General features: G+C 51.9%; 9 protein-coding genes across 9 annotated transcripts; 5 read left to right on the top strand and 4 right to left on the bottom strand.

Moving 5' to 3' along the window:
- Window positions 1-653: 653 nt before the first annotated feature.
- On the bottom strand, window positions 654-4,286 carry ATEG_01094 (uncharacterized protein; the record flags this gene model as incomplete). The annotated part of the gene is made up of 8 exons (XM_001208459.1): window positions 654-1,351; window positions 1,475-2,878; window positions 2,979-3,012; window positions 3,060-3,094; window positions 3,150-3,280; window positions 3,346-3,729; window positions 3,878-4,015; window positions 4,063-4,286. The coding sequence occupies 8 exons, from the start codon at window positions 4,284-4,286 to the stop codon at window positions 654-656; spliced, it is 3,048 nt and encodes a 1,015-aa protein (XP_001208459.1).
- Window positions 4,287-5,524: 1,238 nt separating this feature from the next.
- On the bottom strand, window positions 5,525-7,612 carry ATEG_01093 (DUF4246 domain-containing protein; the record flags this gene model as incomplete). The annotated part of the gene is made up of 1 exon (XM_001208458.1): window positions 5,525-7,612. The coding sequence occupies one exon, from the start codon at window positions 7,610-7,612 to the stop codon at window positions 5,525-5,527; it is 2,088 nt and encodes a 695-aa protein (XP_001208458.1).
- A 1,115-nt stretch (window positions 7,613-8,727) lies between these two features.
- Window positions 8,728-11,078, top strand: ATEG_01092 (TPR domain protein; the record flags this gene model as incomplete). Its single annotated transcript, XM_001208457.1, has 3 exons — window positions 8,728-9,398; window positions 9,455-10,156; window positions 10,205-11,078. 3 exons carry the CDS (start codon window positions 8,728-8,730, stop codon window positions 11,076-11,078), a joined length of 2,247 nt encoding a protein of 748 aa, XP_001208457.1.
- Window positions 11,079-12,342: 1,264 nt separating this feature from the next.
- ATEG_01091 (uncharacterized protein) lies at window positions 12,343-13,485 on the top strand (the record flags this gene model as incomplete). Its single annotated transcript, XM_001208456.1, has 1 exon — window positions 12,343-13,485. One exon carries the CDS (start codon window positions 12,343-12,345, stop codon window positions 13,483-13,485), a length of 1,143 nt encoding a protein of 380 aa, XP_001208456.1.
- Window positions 13,486-15,157: 1,672 nt separating this feature from the next.
- Window positions 15,158-18,396, bottom strand: ATEG_01090 (uncharacterized protein; the record flags this gene model as incomplete). Its single annotated transcript, XM_001208455.1, has 6 exons — window positions 15,158-16,337; window positions 16,635-16,858; window positions 16,942-17,172; window positions 17,350-17,398; window positions 17,437-17,949; window positions 18,227-18,396. The coding sequence occupies 6 exons, from the start codon at window positions 18,394-18,396 to the stop codon at window positions 15,158-15,160; spliced, it is 2,367 nt and encodes a 788-aa protein (XP_001208455.1).
- A 216-nt stretch (window positions 18,397-18,612) lies between these two features.
- Window positions 18,613-20,106, bottom strand: ATEG_01089 (glycoside hydrolase family 39 protein; the record flags this gene model as incomplete). Its single annotated transcript, XM_001208454.1, has 3 exons — window positions 18,613-19,414; window positions 19,462-19,772; window positions 19,834-20,106. The coding sequence occupies 3 exons, from the start codon at window positions 20,104-20,106 to the stop codon at window positions 18,613-18,615; spliced, it is 1,386 nt and encodes a 461-aa protein (XP_001208454.1).
- A 382-nt stretch (window positions 20,107-20,488) lies between these two features.
- ATEG_01088 (uncharacterized protein) lies at window positions 20,489-22,102 on the top strand (the record flags this gene model as incomplete). Its single annotated transcript, XM_001208453.1, has 1 exon — window positions 20,489-22,102. The coding sequence occupies one exon, from the start codon at window positions 20,489-20,491 to the stop codon at window positions 22,100-22,102; it is 1,614 nt and encodes a 537-aa protein (XP_001208453.1).
- A 1,212-nt stretch (window positions 22,103-23,314) lies between these two features.
- On the top strand, window positions 23,315-23,668 carry ATEG_01087 (uncharacterized protein; the record flags this gene model as incomplete). The annotated part of the gene is made up of 1 exon (XM_001208452.1): window positions 23,315-23,668. One exon carries the CDS (start codon window positions 23,315-23,317, stop codon window positions 23,666-23,668), a length of 354 nt encoding a protein of 117 aa, XP_001208452.1.
- A 955-nt stretch (window positions 23,669-24,623) lies between these two features.
- Window positions 24,624-25,674, top strand: ATEG_01086 (uncharacterized protein; the record flags this gene model as incomplete). The annotated part of the gene is made up of 2 exons (XM_001208451.1): window positions 24,624-24,669; window positions 24,773-25,674. 2 exons carry the CDS (start codon window positions 24,624-24,626, stop codon window positions 25,672-25,674), a joined length of 948 nt encoding a protein of 315 aa, XP_001208451.1.
- Between the last annotated feature and the right edge of the window lie 103 nt (window positions 25,675-25,777).

Raw genomic sequence — 25,777 nt, 5'->3', positions numbered from 1 at the left:
GACAATGCAAGCACATTCACATTTATCACGCCCCCAAAGAGCAAGGACGACCACTCACAATGGCTGCTATAAACCCAACCCGACCAAATTGCTCCTCCTCAAAGAGAAGACCGATGCATCAAAAACAATGCCTGTCGCAAAACAAGTTTAATGAGAAAGGCTTGCGAATATAGTAATATGTGCGAAGCAGATGTACTACGGGTCAGGCTATCTAGTTTTAGCCACCTCCTATATAGACAGGGTGGCGCTTATTTACCCCTCTACTTCCCAGCCCAATGTCTCGCGGACCAGTAAACTTCTGTTACTCCAACCTGGTAGTTAGGAAGAAGATCTGACATACAAAAACGACCCACAAACCTGCATATACTACCCGATTGAATGGAAGGTTAGTCTCATCCATAAGACTGTGGCTAAGGACACCAAGCATGACATTGTTATGGCCCCTAGATTGTACTGGAGACTTTTCCTTAAGCCAAAGATGAACGAGTTGATCTATAGGAAATACTCCACTGTAATGTTGAATCAGATGATACTTCTGTTAGTGTGGATATATGCATTCTAACTAAGTGAGATTGTGAAAGTCTGACTAATTACATGTCACTAAGAACGAAATCTTGTGATATATTGTACAAGGTTCAATTGATGGTCATCGACTAGTGTTCTGTCTCAGTCACACCTGAAGCTGAGCCGCTAATTGCCCCTTCTTCTGCCTCCCATTTAGCCAACAGGTTAGACAAGGAAATGGACCTGGGATGATTATCACCCAGGACGCCTTTCTGACGTTGCACACATTCGCGCATAAGGTGCATAGCTTTCACAGTTCGACCTTGCCTTTTCCATACGGTGGACAGATCAGACATGCTAGCCAGCGTGTCTGGATGGTCGGCTCCCCGCCTCTTCTTGCTCATCTCTATTACTTGCACGAATAGGTCTTCCGCGGCCCTCCACCGGCCTTGTTGCCAAAACGTCCATGCTAGATTAGACATGCTAACCAGCGTGTTTGGATGGTCGGCTCCTAGCTTCTCTTTCCTTGTCTCCAATACTCGCATGAGTAGGGCTTCCGCGGCCTCCCACCGGTCTTGATCCATGTAGATCACTGCTAGAATGGCCATGCTTATCAGCGTGGCTGGATGGTCGGCTCCCCGCCTCTTCTTGCTCATCTCTATTACTTGCACGAATAGGTCTTCCGCGGCCCTCCACCGGCCTTGTTGCCAAAACGTCCATGCTAGATTAGACATGCTAACCAGCGTGTCTGGATGTTCAGCTCCTTTCGTCTTGTTGCGCATCTCCAAAACTTGCATATCCAGGTCTTCCGCGGCCTCCCACCGACCTTGAAGTCTATAGATTGATGCTAGATTAGCCATACATGCTAGATTAGCCATACAACCTAGTGTGGCAGAATTATAGGCTCCATGCGTCCGTTTGACAGTCTCCATTACTTGCAAGAACAGATGTTCCGCGGCCTGCCACTGACCCTGTTCGCGAAACGTCGATGCTAGGATGGCCATGCAAGTCAACGTAGAAGGATGGTCCGCTCCTAGGTCCTTTCTGTCCGTATCAAGAATCTGTGAAATCCAAGTTTCGGTCTCATCCCACCAACCGTCTTCGTAGAGACACATTGTATATCGCCGCATAAGGTCCATTCGGGTTTTCCAATCTTTGTCGACTAGACCAGACTGTAATGCGTAGCGACAATGGGTCAGATAAGTTCTCCAAAGACTTCTGTTCTCATGGTCATGATTTGGGAAGACCTCATCTAGTCGCATGATAACTCTCTTTGACCACTTGCTGAGCTGCTCTTCCATGCGGAGCCAGTTCCGAGTTGCAAGATGTACTAGCCGATGGAGGTCGAGGACCATATCGGCTGGTCGCCTAGTGACGAAGGAATAAGCATTAAGTGTCCCGATGGCGTCCATCTCCTTCTTTCTTGTCGGTCCTGGCGGAAGAAGAGATTGCGGTATGTCCTTTGGCTCCACGCAGGCCATAAACGATAGATAGTCGGCTGCAAGCGGATCACGCCGCCGGATTTGCTCGAACGAAATTAGCCATGTTGTGGCTACCGGGTTCTTCACATCTCTATATCTCCCATCGTCCTCGAAATCTTCACTGAGTAGGTCGATGACTTCTTCTTCCTGCTCTGCTAAGAGGGAAAGATAGTCTGCGACTGCTATCCCATTTTCGTTGATATACGCCGCTGCCTGGACAATAGCCAGTGGAAGATAAGTGAGCTGCGATAGCATGGCGCTTGTGTCCTCCTGGCTGTCGACGAGCTTTGGATCGACCAGGCACTTTCCCAACAGCTGAGCAGCCGCGCCTTCTTCCATTGCCGGAACTTCCACAACATTCTGTTGTGCAAGTTTGACTGCGAGCTTCCTATCGCGCGTGGTGAACAGAATAGCCCCTTGGTTGCTCTTCGGGAGGTAGTCGATCAAAGGTCGGGATCCTTGCCTAGCCTCTAGCCCAGATTCGGGCTTGGCGATCCACATGTCTCGGTCATCCGCATTGTCGAACACTAGCAGCCACCGACCACTGCTTTCTCTGCCCAAGTACTCCTGCAGCAGACTCTTCACGTCCTCCTTGTTGTCCTCCCATCGGGGTATGCCAAGCTGCTGGGCAGCATCGAGGTACGCTTGGTGCAGGCTTTCCTTGTTAGTTGCTGGTATCCAGACAACGGAGAGAGTAGGATGCTTTTCTTTCATTCGGAAAAGCAACTCGAGCACGAGGTGTGTCTTCCCAACGCCGCCGAGACCGATGATAGCAATCTTTGCGGTACGATCGTTGGCGGATAGCATTTCTTCTAGCTGGGCAAGCTGAGGCTCACGGGCTGTGAAGCGAGGATTCCTCTCAAAAGGTACAATCCAGGGTGTGCGATGGGGCGCTGCGATGAATTAGCAACAGCATGCCGACTCAAGCATGCCGACTCAAGCATGCCGACTCAAGCATGCCGACTCAAGCATGCCGACTCACGGTCTCCTTACCTGACTCCTGTCGATTAGCGCGGATTGTATATTCCTGTACACTTTAGCAAGAGACAGGAAGGCTGACAGTGATACACGTACATGTACTATAGTGGCAAAAGAAGGCCCAGGCTTGTCTGTAAATATCAGCCAACGCTTTAGTCCGCTAGGCAAAGTCCTCAAGATACATACTCTGCTTAAGTCGCATATTCTTAATACAGTCCCGCACTCGGAACTTCTGCTCTATATACGTAAGGTAGCTCTCAGTTACGGCCGCTATCGCTCCCTTCTTATTATACTCCTCCTTCCAATCTCTTGCAACCCTTGCTCGACATTAAACCGGAAGTACCGCTTTTTGTCGAAATACCTTGCCTATCTCCCAATAAACCTCTTCTCCGTGTTCTCTGTCTCAGTTGCAATATGCACCACTGTCTGCCCGAGAAACTTCATTATACTCTTCTCAAATAACTTCTTCCCGGGATTTCCTGTTCCGATCGAGATAAAGCACTTGACCAGTTCCTTTAGATCTCCCGTCTCATGGCACCATATATTTAACGCTTTACTCTCAACCTCGTCCACTGGATTATTCGCGCCCAGTCCGCCATCGGCAAAGGAGCGGTCGCCGATATTAACAGGTTCAAAGAAGGTTGTGGCGGCAGATGTCGCGAGGGCGGCTTGGCATATTATCGCGTTGATATTTGGCTCGTGAGGAAGGCTGTAGCTTCGAAGACGGACAATATTCTTAGTGTAACGCTCGGCAGTACAAACAAAACTGGTTCTGTCAGAGATATCACCCTACTCGGTAATTCACTTACGTCCTGCATCCACGTTCAGTACCGTCGTTGAATAGTTCTTACTTAGATGCACCGCTGTTCTCAATCACCCTTTAGATCACATTTTCTAGCTTCGCCAAGTCAAACCGAGCTGAGATATCACCCTTAAAGTTAAAAGGAATTAATTGTAGTCTTTCTCTGAATACTAATATTGCGAGATTGCTGTATGCGTCAATACATTCATCGACATCCATCTCGAGCCGGCCCAGCATAATCGCAATAAAGCTTAATAGCAGTCAGCTCAGCGCATCAAAGATGGCAAGTCCACTCACCCACCAGTGCTCGTGCCCCCGATAAGGTCGAACACTTCGCACGGCTTCACCCGAGGGAGTTTGTCCTGCTCCCGCGCGTAGTTTAGCCTGTCCATAATGCTCTTCAGTATATAGAGTGACGAGAGGCCACGGACGCCGCCGCCATCTAAGGACAGCAGACATAGGCCGGTGGAGTCGATTGGGTTCGGCTCGCCGCCGTGCTTGGCTGTGCTTTCTTGCTCCATAATAGTTACAGTATTTAATCTTGCTCTTATTCACAATCTGTTTCTCTCCTTCGCAAGGTTACAAAGAACAGAGCAGTGACAACATCAAAACACGAGTTACTTTCCTACAGTTGCGCTTCGCTCCAGGGGCTCACTCGTCTGTCAATACAAAAATAGTATGTCAGCTTAGGAGATCCATCTACTTACGATTAGCTGCTAGCAATGGCCCCTGGTAATTCAGGCTGCAATTAGGCCTTAGTCACATGGCGAGGAATCTTATGGCCATTAAAGCCGGTTCTACTCTTAACTTGTTGCTCCGAAGGCCTCCGTGGATTTCCTTATAGAAGCTTACTTTTGCGTCGTTGTATGAAGAGTACCTCTTTGCGCGGACAAGTACTTGAAGTGGGCAGGTCGAGAACCAGTGTAATGGACTGCGAGATGAAGGCGCCGCTCCTGGGCATGATTCAGCTAGATTGGATGCATTAGTACGTGTAACACCAACCGGCCCAATCATATCACCGTATCTAGCGCCAGGATTGTGGTCTACTCTATTGGGCTAGCATCGCGGCCATCCCAGCGAAATATCATTGACCAACCTGATGAATCCTACGATAGCCCAGTCTCTGTGCTTTATCCGCAAATACAGCGGTCCCTTATGTAAAAGACATCTTAAATACCTAAATATATGCTAAGGCCTTGGTAGTGGGTCTTAGAACCAATAAACAGATGTTTTTGGTCAAACTGATTTCGAGCAAGGCTGTACTCTGGGAGTAAATTCACCTGTGTGACCTTCAATAGGTAGCACCTGTTTGAACTAACAGTCACAGCACAATATAATTCATAATTGTGGTGGTAAGTAGGAGGTTGAAAGGCTTCGATTGTGTTGTTTGGCTAAGAATTTCCGTGTCAGAAGCGACTTACCTTGACCCTGACCGACAGGGTGGTAATTGTCTGCCATGTTTGAGTCTGTGGGTATACATAGGGAGACACTACTATGTTCTGGCGGGTCTTTCCGAATATCTTCCAGGTGAAAGGCATTCCCTTAGTGGCACGCGCCTCGGTCACTCGATTTCTCCCGGAGGGAGTTTTTTTAATTTGATGAAGGAGGGCGACGGCTCGGCGGACGACGTTGTATCGGAAGTTTTCTAGTTGGTACAAAGGCGTCTGGATCTGTATTATCGCCTTGTGGGCAGCGAGAGGAGGCATGAGATATTATCAGTGTCGAAAATGTGTGCATTCTAACTACCTACCCCATACACTCACCAAAATCCAGAAAAGCAGATATTTCGAGGAAGCCTATAGACGCCCTCCTCCTTCTCGGCGTGTTTCTTCATCAATTCCTCGCGCAGCTCAAGGGCCTCTGCCAAGTCCATTTGCATCGCAGACTCATCGCCATCGCCTCGAATCCAACCAGTCTGCTGGGGCAGGACGTTCCGCGTAGAGCAAAGGCGGTAGGTTGGATCAACAAGGGACAAAGTGAGAAAACGGCAGTGCCCGGGCTTGGATCTGTCCTGGAGTTGTATGGGGCCCAAGCGGCGTTGGAAGGCGTTGGGGAAGGAAATCAGGCGGCCCGAAGACATCTTGACTGTCCCAAGCTGTTGCCATCCCGGACTACCTTGCATGTCTTCCACTCCGAAAAGCCTTCCTATGTACTTGATGTCCCATAAGTTGTTCTTCATGTAAATTTCGTCAGACGTGTCCTCATCGTCATCTGAATCCAGGGCACCGATTCGGTCATAAACCCAAGTAGCGGTATCGTGTGTACATCTCTGCCGGAAGCTGATGTGCGGCTGGGACATGTTTTCCAGGTCAAACGCGTAAACGCTGTTGGCGACTATGCGTTCATTTGCATTGCCTTCGATGTGCCACTCCGTGCCGGGAAAGGATGGTGTCTCAGGATCAAGCTCGATGCTATGGACTCGGACGACCACCTGGAGACCTTTTTCTCGAAACTCATCCTGCAATGCAACCGTGTAGAACTCATGATCAGCAGGGTCCTCTTCCTTTGGTGCATACATCCATTCGTACGGTTCCAACCAGGGGTTTGCTTCCATGAATTTACGATGTTCATACTCCGGATGGCAAATGTACTCATGATGCGACGGACCGACGATTGCTTTGCCCGTCCGCCCTGCTTTCCAATTCTCGTACGAGTACGCGGTTCCTGGGTCTGAGTGCTCAAAGACGAACGTGTTTGCATATTTGGTCAAGGATGTGCGCAGCAACCCCCAGCGGGTCTTCCAATCCCGCGGGATCCTTTGCGTTCTGACCCGATTCCAGCGCACTTCATCCGTGGATTCAGGCTCCTGAAGGTATGTCTCCACTAGAGCCGACATGGCTTCGTATTCCTCGGCAGGGAGCTTGTCCTCGTCTTCTTTGGGGGGCAATTTCTTTGCCCATTCAGGGAACTGAGCTTTCCACTCGACCCCGTAAGTGCGGATTCGCATGGGCTCACGAGGACAGTGGCGGCAACGCCCGCCTATCCACTTGTTACGAACCAAGATTTTGTTCCATTGCTTGATGCTGCCGGAGATCACGGTCTCGATTGCTGAGTACATTTCGTGGTTTGTTGGATGGAGATTGTTGATGTAAGACGAAATGTGAACATCTGTAGAGCCAGGAGGACCGGTGAACTCCACTTCGCATGGCAGCCACTGGAATTTCGAGGACCAGATGGACTCGCCGGCTTCCCATGTCCAATTTTCGCCGTGTTCTACCACATGTGGCCGATCTGACACAACCTGGTCCTTTTTATTGCATGAGGACCAGAGATTCGCTTCCATGCCACAAGACTGTCCTCCGACCAGGATTTTTGTTCTCCCAAAAACCAGAGGAAACAAAGATGGGTCGACAAGGTCCGTCATACCTGCCTCTGGTTTCTGTTGAATGACCTGGCGAGATAAGTTTTCAACGGAATTCGACAGTTGGCACTCCAGCAGGGAAGGGATTGCCGTATCGGATTTACAGACACCGCTATGTGTGTTGAAGACTACCAAACGGCCGTCTCTATCGAACCGTCGAGCCTTGTCTTGCAGCTCCTGCAACCACCAGTCCCAGGTTTTGTCATTGATTAGCGGCGACGATGCCATCGCGTCTTCTCGCCACTGAGCAGTCACCTTCTGGTCAAAGATGGCGCGGTTCCAATTCGGTCGGTCGGTGATGGTATTAATTAGATCCATGATGGCTAGTTCCTTGACCGTGAGAATGGGAACTGGCCACCACGATTCACTGACCCCAGTAGCGAACTGATCGTGGGGGAGTAACACATTGACGGGAAGACCATGGAGGCCGGGGACTTGAATTGGACTAGCCTTATTATCCAAGGGAGTGTGAGAGATGTCGGCCATTATTCCGTGAAATGGCAGAGAGAAGGGAGGATGAGTATAAGGTAGATAGATAGGTATTAAGGGTAGATATAGGAAAGTTAGTCACGGATTGAAATTAGTCCCTTAGGTAAGCTGAACTAGCTAGTTAACTAGTTAGTTAGTTATAGTTAAAGTAACTAAACTAAGGGCACTTCTTTCGGAGTTCGCTAATCGACAAGTTTGCCTCTCGAATGATCCGCTGGTAGATCTCCAACTGCATGGCCCCCGTGATCTTCTTGCTATAGCGCAGGAGCTACGAGTGTAGTTGCTCCTGTGGCGCCGACACCAACGCAGGCAACAGGAATCGGGTTCTGAGCGGCTCAGCTAGCTGCGCATAGTATTTAGTGGCAAGCATTAGAGCCATTGTCAAGTGTAGAGGGTGTGACCTTACCTCAGCCGTCAGGGGTGCGGACTTTTCCAGCGCAGATTTGCCATAAGCACCGACAATCTTACCACCCTCTAGCCCCGCTCGCATGATTCTCGTCCCCCTAGCTAACACCTCCTGGCGAGAGAGCGGTTGAGGTGGCATGCATAGGCTGGTGTAGCTGTTGATCTAATAGCGGATTAACCTCCTTCGTTGCAAATACTCGGCCAAACGAGGTGTTCAAAGAGCGCAGATGTAAAGGCGTTGGTCTCGGGCTTCCAGAGACCGCGTATAGGAGACATTCACTTGCCTAATTGTATACTGGACTGTTGGGTGGAGAGAACCCCGGCTTTCAACGTGGGCTCTACGTTGTTACAGGGTACTTTGTGGTTGCTGTATGGAGGACAAGCGGAGCCGATTACACCCCATGGCGCAGGCCCAATATGTGACCTTCACTAAGCGCCTGGCTACAGTTGAATGCACGTTCGAACATAGCTGGAACCCATCAGCAGACGACACGTCGTCTCCAACTTTCCTTTTCATACGTGGATCTCGACACATATACAGTCTTCCCGTTCACTTCGGCTGGGTCAGGTCCACCCACCACAGTGCATCAGCTTCGAATCGACATCCTCATCCCTGAGATTTTGGCTCTTTCCACACTCCTCTTGTGGGAAACATTCCAGTAACTAGCATCTATTGTATACGATTTATCTAGCTTCCACTCTTCGCCATGGACGTCCGTGATGTCTCCGCGCTGCCGCAGTACTTTGAGTACCTCCAACGTCATAAGAAAACCCTCCAGAGAGCACAAAGCCGCAAGGGCATGCGGGCAAGGCCGAGAATGGCTAGAGATGAGCTCATCTCACAGTTTATGTTTCGACACCTGATGAACGCCGGGGAACCTTCCGAGACCGAGGCGAAGATTCGGTCGTCATTTCTCCCACTAGCCTACCCTCCGTGCGTTGCGAGTTTAGATCAGTTAAGCAAGTCCATGATCAAGGACCTTTGCCTCGAAGTCCATCACAGGGGACATTACCTCTTACTGAGGACAGTGACTCCCACCGATACTATGACTGCCGTTATGGCCATTGTGGAAGATGAAGAAGGGGCAGTCCTTATGCTGCAGCTCTACAACCAAGGACAGGAACTGTCAGGTGCACAGGAGCTAATAGAGGGGACCGTGTTAATCGTCAAAGAGCCGTATGTGAAAGTGATGGCAGATGGTAACTACGGCATCAGAGTTGACCACGTCTCCGACGTTATGTTTCTTCCCGAGTGTGACGACCGGATCCCGTTGTCCTGGCGAACGCGGATCGCTCACGATGATGGATCGCCCAGCTTCTGGAAAGAAAGAGGGAATGCCATGTTCAATCAGGGTAATTATCGCGGTGCTCTCCAGTGGTAAAGCTCCCCGGCTGCGACGTGTGAAGACGCCCCGAGTCTGACAAGGATAGCAGCTACTCACGCACACTTGTGACCTCTCCCTCGCCCGAGCTGGCCATGACCACCCGACTGAATCGGGCCCTCACCTTTCTCCGAAGCCACCAGTTTGATGCAGCGCTCGCCGAAGCAGAAACAGTCTTGCACGTATCGCCGATTTCCGAGAAGGCTCTCTTCCGCAAATCCCAAGCTCTTTACTATCTGGGAAGGTTCCAGCAATCGTACGACACTCACAAGCTAATTGCAGAGCACTACCCGGAGAATGAGATGGCCAAACGTGAATTCGCGCGAACCTCTGCCCGGCTCATGGAACAGGAAACAGGCCAGTATGAGTTCAAGAAAATGCAGCGGGAAGCACGGAAACTTCGGCCCCCGCACCTCCATCGTGGCACTTACATAGGCCCGGTGACGGTGAAAGCGACTCAGTCGCACGGCAAGGGCTTGTTTACCACAGAAGCCGTCAAGGCTGGTGATCTGCTGTTCTGCGAAAAGGCTCTGGCCTATGCCTTCCACGACGAGACCGCCCCCAAGGAGTTGAGTCTGCTGCTCAACGCGGAGACGGACAATGTTACTCTTGGCAAGCAGGGAGAATTGATTGAAGCGATCGTCCAGAGACTCTACAAGAACCCTTCCCTGCTGCCTTCATTTGCCGATCATCACCACGGCACATACAAACCCGTCAACGTCCAGGAGGCGGATGGTTTGCCGATTATAGATAGGTATTCGCGAACTTTGCTAATATACGATCACCTGCTAACCGCCCCCAGCTTCCTCGTCGAACGAATTGTTCAGCTGAACTGTTTTGGATGCCCTCTGCTATCCCGCGACAGTCATATAGGCGCTATGTCCAGCGATGATACAGCTCAGAAGGCCGACAAAAAATTCAATTCCTGTGGGTTCTGGCACATGGCGTCATACATTAATCATTCTTGTTTGAGCAATGCCCGCCGCTCATTCATTGGAGATATGATGGTTGTTCGTGCCACACAAGATCTGGCTCCAAACACGGAACTCACTTTCTGGTACAAATCACCCATCGACAATGATTCCGAAGGGCGGCCAGTTGATCTACAGCACTGGGGCTTCCGTTGCGACTGCAACCTATGTCGAGATATCCAAAATCTCGACAAACCCACTCTCTCCACTCGAACACGACTTCAGGCCGATCTGAAGCGATTATTCAAAGCAAAGAAGATGAAATTCCAGACAATCGAAGATACCATCACAAAGCTTGAAGGCACCTACTCTCACCCCGCCTCGGAGGTACCTCGCCTTGCAGTTTGGTCGGCCCATCTGTCACTTGCTGCTGCTTACCTGGCCTTCCACAACCCCGAAAAGGCCGTCGCCTCGGGACTACGCACCTTACAGTCGCTTGGGTACGTGGTTGAGGGCGGTGGCATTCCACCTGTCCGCGACACCTCGCTCCTAGTGCAGAAGTGGGGATTGATGACTGATGGGGTTGTTGGTTGTTGGATGATTCTCAGCCAGGCGTATCACCAAGTTGCGCCTGCTCTTGAGCCACAAGCCCATGCATACGCCAAATTATCCTACAAGATCTGCGTGGGAGAAGATGAAACCTTCGATGCAACATATGGAAGAGCCTCAGCCCGGGTCGATGGCCTCCTTGCCACTCCCAGATAACGTAATCCATGTCGGATTGGGGAGCGATTTCGATGGGGTCTTTAATGTTCCGAGAGGGATTGAAGATGTATCGAAATTTCCAGATCTCGTGGCAGAGATGCTACTTCAGGGGGTGAATGATGATGACGCATCCAAGGTGGTGGGAGGAAACATATTACGCGTTTGGCGGGACGTCGAAGCTGTAGCGAAACGACTGCAGGCACAGGGAGCCAATTCGCTAGAGGACGATATTCCCTGGGAAAAGCGACCAAACGAGCCAGAGAACGGGGTTAACATGCGCCAGTAAAGTGAGATGGCTCTCGTGATTCTCAAGGACCAGCTTCGCCAGGGTTTGATTTAAGACTATAGAAAAAGGCGCCTTCAGGTCTACCTCACACCTTTGCTTCCCTCTTCATAACAAAGACCGCCTTAGCTGTGGTACAAATATCCACCGTTTTATCTTTAAAGGTCACCTTGGCCACGGCCAACATAAACCCCGGCGCAGCAACCGGGCTCAGATAATCCGTTTTGAGCGACGCTGTAAACATCCCCCGCCCTTCGTCCAGTCTTCCATATGCGATCAGATCCCCCGTCACTTCATCTACGGCCGTTGCGAGGAACCTGCCGTGCGCAATAGTCGGGCCGTATACATTCTTATCTACTTACCTGGAGTACGCGCTGTGGTCTTTCCGCCGTCACCGACAATGACTCTGTATACGATGCCAAGCAGCAGCAAAGCGCTTTCCCTGATTAGGCACGCTATACCGGATGCAGTAATATGCTGGCGCCATGGGTTCCAGAGGAAAAGATGTATGCTTCCAATGTCATACATATATTTGCTGAGCTGGGAATAAAATTTCACAGTGAGGGCAGATCATCCAATGTTCTATAGAATAGAAGGTGCAGTGTTGTTTGACTAGCACGGTGGCCATATACAAAAAAAATTTCCATCCAGCTCTTATATGATGAGATCTTATATTGCATCCCAGTGAGCACATGAACGATGGATCAATATACTTACTAGTAATGAATCAAATGCTTCATCCTGTTCTAAAGTCCTTCTACATATCCGGTACAATATCATCAGATACCGACATACCAAGGCTGGAAGATATATATTCTCCAGCCGACTAAGCGGTGTCTGGTCGAGAAGTATACTCCTGACCAACCACTTGATTTTCTTCCCGTTTCTCCGCCCCGTGTCTTTTCTTTCTCCTCATCCAACTTTTTACCCTTCCTCTCACCACTCACCATCTTCTTTCATCCACTTAGTTTATCCTCAGATATGCCCACCAGCTCCTTTATTCTCGACGCCCCCATCCCTCCGCAGCTCGATCTCGCTGGTGCACCTTCTCAGCTTTTCCAGGTGCCACCCACTCCGTCCGCCTCCTCCGCTCTCTATCGCTCCATCGCCGTCCCTTCATCCAGTCGGAAACGATCGCGGGCTTCTCCAGAGAATCGCTCATGGCTCGGAACCCCGGTCGATCGTCGCAGTCCCGCCCCCTGCTTCGTCGCAGCCGATGATCGTCACTTCTCCCCGATGGACGACGAGACCGACATCTACCGTCCCAGTCGCTATCGAAATCCGCCCCCACTCCATCCTCTCGACGCCAGTGTCGAGTCCCTCGGTGATCTCGGCAGTCTCCGGTGCAAGCGGAGTCGCCGTGACCCGTCCTCCGTGGTAGCCGCATCGCCGGCTGACGAGAAATCCGCGGCCGCCGGTCCCCATCCTTCCGCACACCTCGGTACCGAACAGCCCGCCCCGGTCCGCTGGAGTCGCGCCGTGCTGAATGTCGTCGGCAAGGTCTGGGATTTCTGCTGGTCGGGTGCCTTTCGCGGGTTTTATGCGGGTGGAGGCCAGGGTTACTCGCTGGCCGTGCCGCACGAGAACAACGCTCCTCCATCTCACACCATGGCTGACGAGTCTCGTACGGAAAAGCGGAGAGTCTCTTTCGTGAGCCACCACCGTTCGGTGTCAACCCCCGTCCCAGGGGAGTACCCCGAAGACAGCGACTTGCGCCGGAACTGGGTGATGATCTCCTCGCGGGACACTGGCGACCGGCTCGATGATACCTACATGGAAGCCAACGATGAAATCATCATTACTCCATCCGCACGCCCCCGGCGAGTCGTCCATCGCCGAACTGCGACAACCCCGAGTTATACCCGTCGCCGCACTGCCGCGAAAAAGACCCTCATGTCCCATCCGTCGGCGGGATCGACCAAATCCCAGTTCTCGTCGCCGGCCAAGCCGCACGAGAGCCCCGTGTCGGTCGAGACGCAGCGCTACATGGCGCAGAAACGGCGGATGGAGCGTGAAGAAGACGCCAGTCTGCGTCGGCTGAACCGCCAGCTCCAGGCGATGATCCGCGAGGGAAAGCAGGCGCTGGGGACGCGGGTAGAGGTGGATGATTACATGGAAGAATGAGTACACTTTCTTTTTGTTGTTTTATCTTTCTCTTTTTGCCTCGGGCTTTGTGGATATCCGACACCAGTCGCTTTCTTTGCGTGTACCAGCGACGGCCGATTGCATTACTCCATCACGACCGACCATGACACATATGCTTACGATTCTAATCCTTACGACGACCTATGATGAATGAAGAATGGATTCTGTATAACAACAACCAAGTACACATAAGACCGCCGCATCCATATAAGACTTCGTAAATGCAATATACAATGACAATATTCATAACATCAAACATCATTCTGGCCCGATCCGACCGTGATCCATCAGGTTGTCCAGTTTATTTGAAAGCCCAACAATCTGCACGTCCTTCGGGACCTCTTTGATGAGGCCAATCACCCCGCCATGCTGATAAACGAGGTCCAGAAGATTCTTCGCGTTTTGCCGTGGATGGAGATTCTATCGAACAGGTCAGTGGGAATCAACCGGGGAACCGAAGACGTCGACATACCGTGATGGGCATGGCCACAGCCGAACCGATTGCGAGAGGCAGAAGGGCGTGACTGAGCTTCATTGTGATGTTCTCATGAGGGACTAGGTCTCCTTGGAGGGTGAGTTGTTTCGAGATGATGTGATGTTCAAGACAGGGAGGAGAGACAGACAGCCTGGATATGTTTCCCCGCTTCCCGCCACTTCATCCCTTCATACCAGGAGGCATGCCGCGTGATAGAGTGCAGTTACACCGCGCGCGTGGCATGGATGGTGTCTCCACTGCCATCGGTCTATGGATTCTATTGTGATTCTATGAGTGTGATGAAGCAGTCAGTCGGCCTATGTCTCATTTGTAGATTTGGTATGCTTGGGGTGATAGAAGTATAGGGCCGGCATATCAAGGGATGCCGGAGGTTCGAGCAAGATGAAAACAACGCGACAGCTCTCAGTTGAGATGATGGTTTGCTCGAGATTCCACAAGGCTTGGCGTGTAAGTTGTCGCCCAATTCGATTCGTATAGACAATATCTACTCATTGTCTGCCTATGATAGGGATGAGGCCGGTCCCCTTCCTGCGACACCATTCTGAACTCCCTATGCAAATCGTTCGCCTTCACTTTATCCAGGTCGAGCCGTCTCGGCATTCATTCTGAGTTCTTGTTCGTGGATCTAACCGAAGAGAATGATCAAAGACTAGAATTACGTGATGGTCGTTCTATACAACAAACGAATGATAGATTTCGCGGTATCTGATCCAACCCTCAAGCCGAGAGAAGAGAGAGAAGCCGAACCGAGTGTGGCAGAGATTCTATTACATTATGGCCGGATAAAGCGAACCATGCATGGTATGTAGGGAGGACAAGAAAGGAAATATGCCGGAGAATAGATCTACTTGAGCTTGGAACACGCCTTATTCACGGGGTACAACAACCAGAACGAGGTTTCTGTCTTGGGTGCCGATGACTTATTGCATTCGGTAACTCGCTGATGTGAACATGGAGGCGACTATGGGATATAACATGAATGTCCAGGTGAAACATCGCTGTCTCCGATTGCCTTATCCACCCCCGCCGCAGCCCAGAATGTTTTACAGGATGAATCGCGTCTCGAATACCGCAACGATGCAGAGATCCTGTGGATTTTTCTCCCGTGAGATTGAAACTGAATACTTGTACAGCAGAAGGTAGGAGGACTGGTGATCATTGGGACTTCATAAACGCCACCATTTTCTCAAGGATCAGTGCGTATCCATCAGCATTCCTGCACATCACAGGCGCTTGAAGCAATCGACGTCCCTCGGCCAATACCCTGGTTGGGCCATGGGGAAGAGCACATATATCCACGGATCCAAACATAATGGCCGTTATCCTCTGCGGAATTCCTTCGGCCACCCATAACTGCACCATTTCATCATCGATGGGGCGGTCCAGGACGATGGTAGTGTCTGACTGTCGATATGGAGAAAAGGCCTGTGGAGCACCTCGTGCTGCCTCTTCTGTAGCCTCTGTTTGATGGCCAATGGTACAATTTTGGGGAGTACACGCCGGGCTCAGCGCCGCTCCCATTGCCTGGGCGCTAGGTCGCTGCTGTTCAGCACCGTCGGTGGTATACAAGCTCGAGGGTTGGGCCAATGAAGACGGACCAAGGGCCGAGAACAGAGATAGAAATGCAATGTTATTGCTAGCGGGTTTTCGTGCCAGAAACAGCGTGTTCCCATTATCCGCCGGCCCGCCATACCCTGTGACGTGTGCGGCATACGTGCCATAGGCCCATAGCGTCAGAGACGCGAGAAACAAGGCCGGCGGCTCATAGAACGCCCCTCTGCTATAGCGGCGGATATGCCAGAACAGTGCCCCAGCATGAACAACGGCCAGGCGAGCCCTGTACTGGTCATGCCTCAGCCACGCATAGATCTCCCGTTCTGCCACACGGACGGCGTCGGGAACTGATGGGGCGCAGGTGCCATGCGCTGCGATGTAATCGGCCAAAACCCTGATTTGCGCATATGGCACAAGAATAATGATCCGTGCGAGATGCAGGTGAAGAACGGCAGGATGCTCGATGCCAGCATTCTTGGCACAGATCGAATTCGCGTCCCAGTGGAGCGTATCGAAGCAGTCACAAGCGGCGTCGCGCCATTTGCTGAATAGTGGGATCTGCAAGGGCCGGCGTTGAGAGCTTGTTTCGTCGTCGGCAGTGTAGGGTGTCTCCCGACTGGGTGGCATCGCAGCAGGGGCTGGTCGTTGTGACGAGGGCACCCATGAAGAGAGAGGTCGCTGGAAGTACCGTTGCACGCTCCATGTCTCCTCGAGAACCGCATGGAGGACGAGCACACTGCTGAATTCTCCCAGGTTCTCTATCTTTCGCTCCGTATACAGCCTGGTCACGGCAGATTGCATGGATATTCGATCTACAATGGTTAATCGGGGAAAGATCCGAAATAAGTGGAGCGAGGAAAGGGCCCTACCGTGTATGTTGCATATTCTTTCCCATTGATTCATATCACTAGCTTCCCAAACAGCTTCATCGCATGGTAGCTGCATTTGCGCATCAGGTAAGGACAGGAGAGGCCTGTTTGCAGACTGATAAGCTATTATGCAATCTAAAAGCTATCACAGCGAGTAAGTCTCGTATTCGGAATTGACAACAGGGTGATGCCATACCATTATCGCGTACCCCACGCGGCGCACTGTCTCCATAGCGATCCAGTCTACCCAGGTAGCCCCATTCCCCTCGCAGCTAGCGCCTGGTTGAAAGAAGCAGGCCAACGGTGCCCCTGGAGAGAACAGGTCCGCAAGGTGGGAATGCACCCAACCGACGCCAGATCCAGTTGATCTCTCTCCCGAGGTCAGCGAATGGGCCTCACTCAAGATCAGGGACTGGATAAGCCACGTCCGGCTCTGGCAGTCCATTCCGCCTCTCTCTAACTAAGATACCACCTGTTCAGTGGATCAGGACGTTGAACTGCTGGCACAGGACTCACTTCATAGATTAGGGCTCGTCGGAGATATTCGCCGATAGGGAATCGATGAAGACTTGTCTTCGTCGACCCAACATATTGGGACCCGATAGCAACAATGGCAAGAACCAGCACCCAATGGCACTGGTTTGCATTGAATGACGGGCGGTGTACGATAGGCAAAATAGGGTGGAAATAATTGAAAAATAACTGCATGGCGAGGCTCAGGTCTTCGACAGGCGGGAATGGCGAGGACTGCAACGGTTTAAATATAATCTGATTGTTTAGACACAACACAGAGTACATGGACTTGAGACTTTCGTGTGTCTGAATGTCAATATCTGGGACTAAGCGTGGGACCTTGCATTGGGCACGTTGGCTCCTTGGACGGGTTAGCAAGACGTTGCAGTTTTCTTGACCAAAACTACTCACTCTGACTGTTTCAGTAAGAAAAGCTTCGAAGAGAGATTCCCTGGTCGGTCTGTCGAGGGCTTCCTTGTATGATCCGAATTCACATACAAGTCGTAGGACCCAGGCTCGGCCGTGGAACTCTCACTAGGGGCACTCGAAGGACAGGATTCATCCTCTGGATTGGAGGCCTCGCTGTTTGACCTACTATGGATCGTTGATAGGCGATGTGGCCTTTCGAAGCTGTTCCTTGAGACACCTGGAAGCCTCGAATGCGGCCCGTTCCTGAACCCATATGGAAGAGCGTTCAATTCCAACGGGTCCATGCTTTCGCCAATATACATGCCTTCGTGCTGCATGCGCCCATCCTCGGATGGGGTTGAATAAACCGAGGGGCCGATCCCAGGGAGAAAACCCCAGTCGTCAAACAGCGTGGGTGAAGAGTGTATTTCGCGAATTGTCTCCAGCACCGGTTCTATCCGTCCGTCCCCTATGGGGGTTGTGCTCGAGATGGCAGACATGACAGACGGACCGGAGATCGACGTGGGCAACGTGAACTTAGAGGCTTCGTGACCGGCTCTCATGGGCCCACGACCAGCTCCCGTACGTGCAGCGCGATTCTTTCTTGCCGGGTATTCGCAGCGTAAATTCCGTTTCTGGCAGCGCATGCAAACCTGACCGCCACTACACCGTACCTTATGCATCGCACATGCAGTACATGCCTTCCGAGCACCTAGAACGTGTCCATTTTCTAGGATTCTGGGGAGCGGAGTTCGGTCATGTATGCGCTTGTGCCGCTGAAGAATGTCCCTGATAGTGCAGGGTCAGCCCGCTGTGGGAACCTTTATCATCCTAGGAGACCGGATGGGTCCAGATCAAGTCTCGCAATCCTCGTACGTACCTCCGAGAGAAGGATTTGTCACACTTTGAGCAAGAAAAGGACTTCTTCTTGTGAGACCTCTCGTGTTTCTGCCGCTGCTCTGGATTGTCCGAGCCGGTACTGGGATCGCTACAATTATACGCGGCTGGCTCCGACTGCGCTGGGGACATGTCTGCTTCGAGTTTCTCCATGGAGAGCTGACGGACAAGCTGCCACGAAGCTAGAAAGAATCTCCGGGGATGCGTTTGCGGGGTTGAGTGAGGGGAAGGAAGGATGTTTCAATTAACCGGATCATCCCGCCACTCTTATTCCTCCTTGATATATCCCCAAGAGTATCCTTGTTTTCGTATATACAGACAATATCATCCTCTAAGTGCTAGATACTCCTCCGGCCAGCAGACTTGCTTCTAAAAGCCAAATTCAAAAGCATACGCTACGTTCGCATCTGAGAATTCAACCCACCATGTCACCTCGTCATTGGCGTATGTATGGGTCACCTGGCCCTTATATGTAGGCGCGTCCACTTCACCATACTGGCCATTCCAGCCAAATTCGTAGGTGGTGATGTCGATGCTCCCAGACGTCGGGAGGCCCAGAGACGAGAGATTGGTCACCGTGATGTTCCAGGTTCCCGTCTGGGCTTTACTTCCGCTGAGAATCTTCAGTGTCGAGCCATCGTGAGTGGCGTAGACGTCGAAGTTGTTATCTGCGGAGCCGGTGGTGCCGACACGCGTCCCTGTCTGGTTTAGATTGTAGTAACGATATACTTGGAACTCGCCCGTGGGCCAGTACCCAGTCCCCGTGCCGTCGTATGCCGACGTCCCTGCATTGGGCTTTCCAACCAGACCAGCAAGGAAATCATGCAGGGCCGTGGAGGAGGCCCAGTTTCCCCGAAGACCGATCGTCTCGTGGCGTTCGAGGCGGCTGATAAACCACGCGTCGGCACTGGGTACCTGGTAGGCAGCTATGGCATATTCGTTGACATTGTTGGGTCGGAAAGGTAGGTCGTATTGGGGGAGCAGCGCCTTGAGCGTGGCATTGCTGCTTTGAGGATCAGACGACTCCCCCTCCTCGTGCCATGTATATTGATCCGGGATTGACGAGTTAGAACGGATGAAAGTGAGATACTGCGACCACCACGAGCTGGTAGTCGACGGTGCCTCGGAAAGAGATGGTCCGACGAGGAGGACGTCAGGCCCGAAGGCATCCCTAAGGCCATCAGACTATGACAGTTGACCATATATCGGAACTCTTACCTCAGACGATGGTAGGTTCTACCCCAGAGGTTGAGCCACTGGGCTGTTGAACGGCCTCCCCAAAAGTACTCAAGCTCCGGCTCGTTCCAGATGTCGATGTCCAAGCCCTCTGTCGCCGAATTTGACTGGATATCATCGATGAGCGCCGTGAGAAATTCATCATAAGACGTCCAGTCATCGTTGTCGCCCGGGTACGGGGCGCTTGAATTCTGGCCGCCGTCCGCACCCCAGAGGTCATGAATCAGAAGCTGGAACCGTCCACCGTATTTTCTTGTAGTGTGATAGTTTGAGAGGAAAGACTGGAAGCGGCCCTGTGGAGAGGAAACTATGTTTTAGTACACCGTGCTAATCTACACAAGATTGCTTCCTTACCTCATAGTCCGATGGTCCCCATATCCAACCCCGTTGTCCCTCGTCGTGCAGCTGAGCCCCGCCGGCTCGACCATACCGATAACCGGACTCGGTGTAGAATCGATCCGGAATCTGGCCCTGGGCATCTGGGATACCGTAAATCCAGCCAGAAGCCAGATGAGCCGGAGTCCCCAGGCTGACCGCGGCGTCAACAGTGGCCGTCTGCCCCAGGGCCCTACCCGGGTGGACGGTCAACGCCGCCAAGATGAATACTATATTGGAAAAGACAGCCATTGTCTCGAACCAACTCAAGATGGGGAATTGAATTCACCAGACCTACTTCGGTTGACTTCTCCGCTTTAATACCCCACGGGGAAATAAACACATTTAAGCTTCTCTCCGCCGGATGTAGACGTCTCGGCTAAAATCCTACGCCGCCACCGCCGGGGAAAGCCTCCGGTTAGGCATATCACCGGCGTCGGCGTTGTTTCAGGACGAGACAGGCAACCCCAGTGCGTACTACCGGGAATACGCATGGATCGGGAGGAGTCACCCGGTCCTGATGGTTTATACAAATGGATGTGCTTGTCGTCTTCGGGTGGAACCTCCCTCAAACCCATCGGAGTACCATCTTCCTCCTTACATAGTCGTATCCCCACAGGATCTGCCGTTCAGCATGGATGTGGAGACTAAGGCCAAAGCCGAAGCAGTGGCCAGCCATGTTGAGGGTGGGCATCAGGATGGGGTCAAGGACGTCGTCTACAGTGGCCGGGAAGCCAATGAGGCCGAACACGCGATGACTTTTAAACAAGCGATCACCATCTACCGCAAGGCCGTCATGTGGTCGCTCCTCGTGTCTACTTCTATCATTATGGAAGGTTACGATATCGTCCTGGTGACATCTCTCTTCGCACAGCCGGCCTTTGCTCGGGACTTTGGGTCGTACAGCCCTGAGGCTGGGTATCAAATCGCCGGAGCATGGCAGTCTGCTCTGGGAGCGGCGCCGCAGATCGGTGCCATTGCTGGCGCCTTTGCGAATGGCTATTTGACGCACAAATTCGGATACCGTCCTGTTCTGATCTCGTCGCTGGCGTCGATGATGGCATTCATCTTCATCATATTCTTCGCCAACTCGCCGGCAATTATCTTGGTTGGGTTGCTGCTCTGTGGCGTTCCATGGGGCGTCTTTGCTACCATGGGCATGGCCTACGCGTCAGAGGTCTGTCCACTGGCTCTCCGAGGATATCTGACTGTCTACATCAACCTCTGCTGGGCGCTCGGTCAACTGATTGCGGCAGGTGTATTGGAAGGATTCGTCAATCGAACAGATGAGTGGGCTTATCGAATTCCGTTCGCCATCCAGTGGGCGTGGCCGATTCCCCTCCTCGCATCTCTCTGGTTTGCACCCGAGTCTCCTTGGTGGCTGGTGCGGAAGGGGGATCTTGCCGCCGCTGAGCAGGCTCTCCGACGACTGTGTCAGCCATCCATGGTCGATGTGCAACAGACCTTGGCGATGATCATCCACACCAATGCGATGGAGGAGCAGGCGCAAGTTGGCACCAGCTATCTCGATTGCTTCCGCGGCGTGGATCTGCGCCGAACAGAAATTGCGTGTCTGACGTTTGCGGCCCAAATCTGGTCCGGCAGTCCACTGGGCGGGACGCCAGCCTACTTCTTCACCCAGGCCGGGTTATCGTCCGCCAACGCGTTCAAGTTCTCCTGCGGCGGGCTCGGCATTGCGTCGATTGGCACCATTATCGCATGGGGGCTCTTGTCGATCTACGGCCGCCGAACGCTGTATCTGTGGGGACTGGCCGTCTGCTGTGCTTGCATGCTGATCGTCGGCTCCATTTCTGCCGGCGCCGGCGAGGGTTCGGCCAGCAGCTATGCTCAGGCCAGCTTCGTTCTGCTCTGGCTGTTCGCGTACTATGTCACGATAGGGTCTGTGTGTTATCCGATCATCTCCGAGATCTCAGCAACCCGCCTCCGCAGCAAATCGGTGTGTCTCTCGCGCATATCGTACTACGTCAGCCAGATTATCGGGAATGTCGTGGAGCCCTATCTGATCAATCCACATGAAGGAAACCTGCATGGGAAAGCTGGCTATTTTTGGGCTGGTACGGCGGCTATATTTTTGGTCTGGGCTTACTTCCGTCTTCCAGAGACAAAAGACCGCACGTATGAAGAGTTGGATGTCCTCTTCAACAAGCGAATCGGTGCTCGCCAGTTCTCTCGGGTCATAGTGGACGCATACGCTTTGGAAGAGCATGAGCAGGTCAAACAAGAATGATCTTGTTCTGCCTCAGACACTACCTTATGGCTGTAGTTCTGATTTGGGTGTTCCATTTGGATTGGGCTTACAGTACCGATCCTCAATATGATCCGAATGGCCCTGGTAATTTTTCCTTGTTTGAAGCATAGCTGTACTAAAACTTCTGAGGAATAATAGATGGCTAGGGAAGTATCTAGTCCATTAACCAACCACCATGTAGCCGCCACCTCCCAGTCTGACGCCCGCGCGAGGCTGGCGGGAATGGCTGCGGCTGTCGATCGATCAATCAATCAATCAATCAAGATTCCATTAACCTGTTGAAGCCTATCTATTGGAGCCATTAGCTATGCAGGCGCTTCGCCAATGAAGCAGGAATCTGGTATCCGAACGCCTGAACCCCACAAACGCAGAAAAGACATAAGAGACATCGAAAACAGAGTAAGAACACCACTAAAACTCGCCCGCCACTGGGCGAGATGTCTCCTCCGCGCCATCCTGCGCGTTAAACACCTATTCCCACTCCATTCAATGTAGAATCGTTCCTCTAACGCGTTGCCGCGCCTAGATAGACCCCATCTAGGCAGCTGATTGGTTCATTTAACCATCGTCTTCCACATCTATTCCAGAACCTCATAGGAGGCTTCCTCATTCCTGGTCCTGCTGGCCTATTTCCGCATAGGGGAACAGCTGGAGCAGACCTGTTTGATGCATGAATTCGGCGGCGTAGCGAATCGCCTGCGGGTCAGACACGAGCGTGTCGTAGTCCGATAATTTCCCCTGGAGGCTCTCGATGGCCTGCAGCTGGTCCATCAAGCGGCTGTCGACTGGTCGCATTGATTGGCAAGTGTTGACTGCCGTTTTCTTATGCGCCGTGCTGAACGACTGGGGTCTGGATAACACCAATCACGGGCGAGCGTTTAGCGCTTCCATCATTACATAGTGCGGCGCAGATGCTTCATTACGTGGCTATCAAGGCCGAGCTGGCGAGGGGTTAAATAGCTAGCAGGAGGTTGAAGGTCAGCCAGGTTCTCAATTATTTCGGTTTATCGCAAGCTTGAGGCGTGCAGTTGCAACATCATATCTTCCTTGGAAACCATTCAGAAATTCGTCTTATATATAGTACGAGTCTTACTCCACGTTACGAAACGTTTGCGAAGTAGGTTCTCTTCCAGCGAAGTGTATCATCCAGGCAGGTCATGACTGTTTCTTCTAGCCAGATCACCATCCACCATGCAGAATGCACTGAAAAGCGCCATCGGCAGGGCTCTCGAAGGGAATGCCTGGACCAAGTTTACGGACCCCACTGCTGGACGCGGACAGACCACCTTCCCCAAGGGGCCGGCGGACCTGGAATGGCTCGGGGTCCGCTGGCAATACGACGGCGAGGTCACCAATGCGAACGGGGTTTACCACAAGTTCCTGATGCAGCCCAATGCTGGCAAGGTTCCCTTGGCCATCAAAAGATGGCGGGAAGGCCATGGCGGTACTCATGCTGTAATGGCCATTGCTCTGGTGAAGAAATACGGCACCAAGGAGGACGTGGAGAATGGATTGAAAGAAGCAGCAGCCACCGTGAAGGACTGAGTGGAAGAAAGTTCCAGTTGAAGAATTTATCGAGCAGGTTATTTCGGTGTATAACGTGTACATACCTCGTGCATACATACTAGTCATGACCGATTCCACAACGGTTTAGTTCATTACCGCCACATGCAGTATTTCCTAAGAGGCCGAACTTCGTAACTAAATAGACACCCTCCCGCGTCCCTACCATACTCCGTACACATCCCATAGATCCAAGGAAAGCATGGCCAGGCGCTTACGTCTCGCCTTCATACCACGTTATCCTATTAGAACAGGCCTGCTTGGGTTCTGTCGCTTCCCTACCAGCTATACTATGCCCGCCTCTTCGGATTTATACGATTACACGTCCGGGCGATGGATGTTAGCTACTCCACCCGGGCATTCGCCATGCCATGACCCGCTTGCCTAATGCACCAACGTAGCTATTATGACGCCCTTCGACACAGAGAGAGGAGACAGGTCTTCAACCTCCCTGAGCTGAAGCGCCTGGCGACTACGTCGGTTAATCAAAGGGAAGCCGATGTGGTCGCGTTCGAGAAGCTTGCCGAGGGAGGGTTCAATCGAAGCTTCTTGCTCACGATGCGAGATGGGATTCGATTTGTCGACCGTATCACATATCCAGTAAACCAGCCAGCGCCTTTGATCATCGCAAGCGAAGTCGCAACCATGGACTTTCTCCGTTCGCATGATATACCGGTCCCAAAGGTCTATGGCTACTCGGCTACTGCTGAAAATCCCGCGGAAACAGAATATATCTTCATGGAATTCATGTAGGGACAGAACCTGGGTGATGTCTGGTTCGATCTATCCGAAAGGCAGAGGACCAGATTGATCGAAGAGATAGTGCAGCTGGAATCCCGACTATTTGCGCTGCGGTTTCCGGCTAGTGGAAGTCTCTACTACTGCTCCGACCTCCCAGGGAGTAACAAAATCATTGTTCCGAGCTCATCGCCAAGCAATGAACACCGTTTCGGCGTTGGCCCCGATACGTCCATTGGACTATGGTACGGAAGAAGACTGAACTTATCGGTCGAACGTGGACCATGTACCATGCCACCGAATTCGAGAAACAGAACCGAAACAGAGTCAGTGGTTAATGTGTTGCAGACCAAGACTGTCTGGCAGCTCTAACAGCCGGGGCCAAAAAGGAGATTGCATACCTTTCCATGTTTGGAAAACCCCTACAGCCCTTCCAACGCCTTCGCAGAGAGACCTACAACTACCAGCCGCAATCACACCTCGAGCACATTGCAAATCTCAAGCAATATCTTGAAATTGCCCCCAGCCTCATCCCTCGCAGCAACCCCGCCCTGCATCGTCCAGTCTTACGGCATCCTGATCTTCAACCCAACATCTTCGTCTCTGATGGACTGGAAATTACTGGGCTGATTGACCGGCAACATGCCACGTTTCTTCGCCTTTTCCTACAATGTTCCATCCCCGATAGTCCGCAAAACTATGGCGACGTCGTCTCGGAGTCTCTTCAGGAGCCCAGCCTGCCCAGCAATTTTAGTGAGCTGAGCCTAGAAGAGCAGGAACAACGAGCCGAACTCTTCCGGAAGCGTCAGCTTCGCTATCTCTATGTCCGATTGACTTCAGAGAGAAACCCTGAACACTACGATGCCTTGGCGTATGATTTCAGCACGCTGAGAAGGCGGCTGTTTCACTACGCAAGTGACCCATGGGAGGGCGACAATGTGACACTCAGATCAAATCTGATCAGCTTATCTCGAAAGTGGGCAGACATCAATGGTGGCACTGCACCACCTTGTCCACTTGCATACTCGGATGCCGAGTCAAATGAATGCATGAGACTAACACGCGCACAAGCCGAAGCGGATGAACAATTTAAAGTGTGCCAGGATCTGATTGATGTCGGCAGTGAGGATTGGGTGCCTGCGAATCAGTATGAGGCAGCCATGGAACGGAATCTAGCCTTGAAGAAGGATGTTCTCGATGCCGCTGAAACAGCAGAAGAGAGCAATGATAGAAGAGAATTGGATCTTTGATGATTTTCATGAGGATGAGTACATGTGAGAAATAACACTGCGACCCAGTGCGTCATCTTTCTCTCTTTCTGTAGGTTATTGATACCATTACCGCCACAAACAT

This window comes from Aspergillus terreus, genomic scaffold (assembly GCF_000149615.1).
Source record: "Aspergillus terreus NIH2624 scaffold_2 genomic scaffold, whole genome shotgun sequence".
NCBI classification, from domain to species: Eukaryota; Fungi; Ascomycota; class Eurotiomycetes; order Eurotiales; family Aspergillaceae; genus Aspergillus; species Aspergillus terreus.
This window is presented reverse-complemented; position numbering and strand designations above follow the sequence as displayed.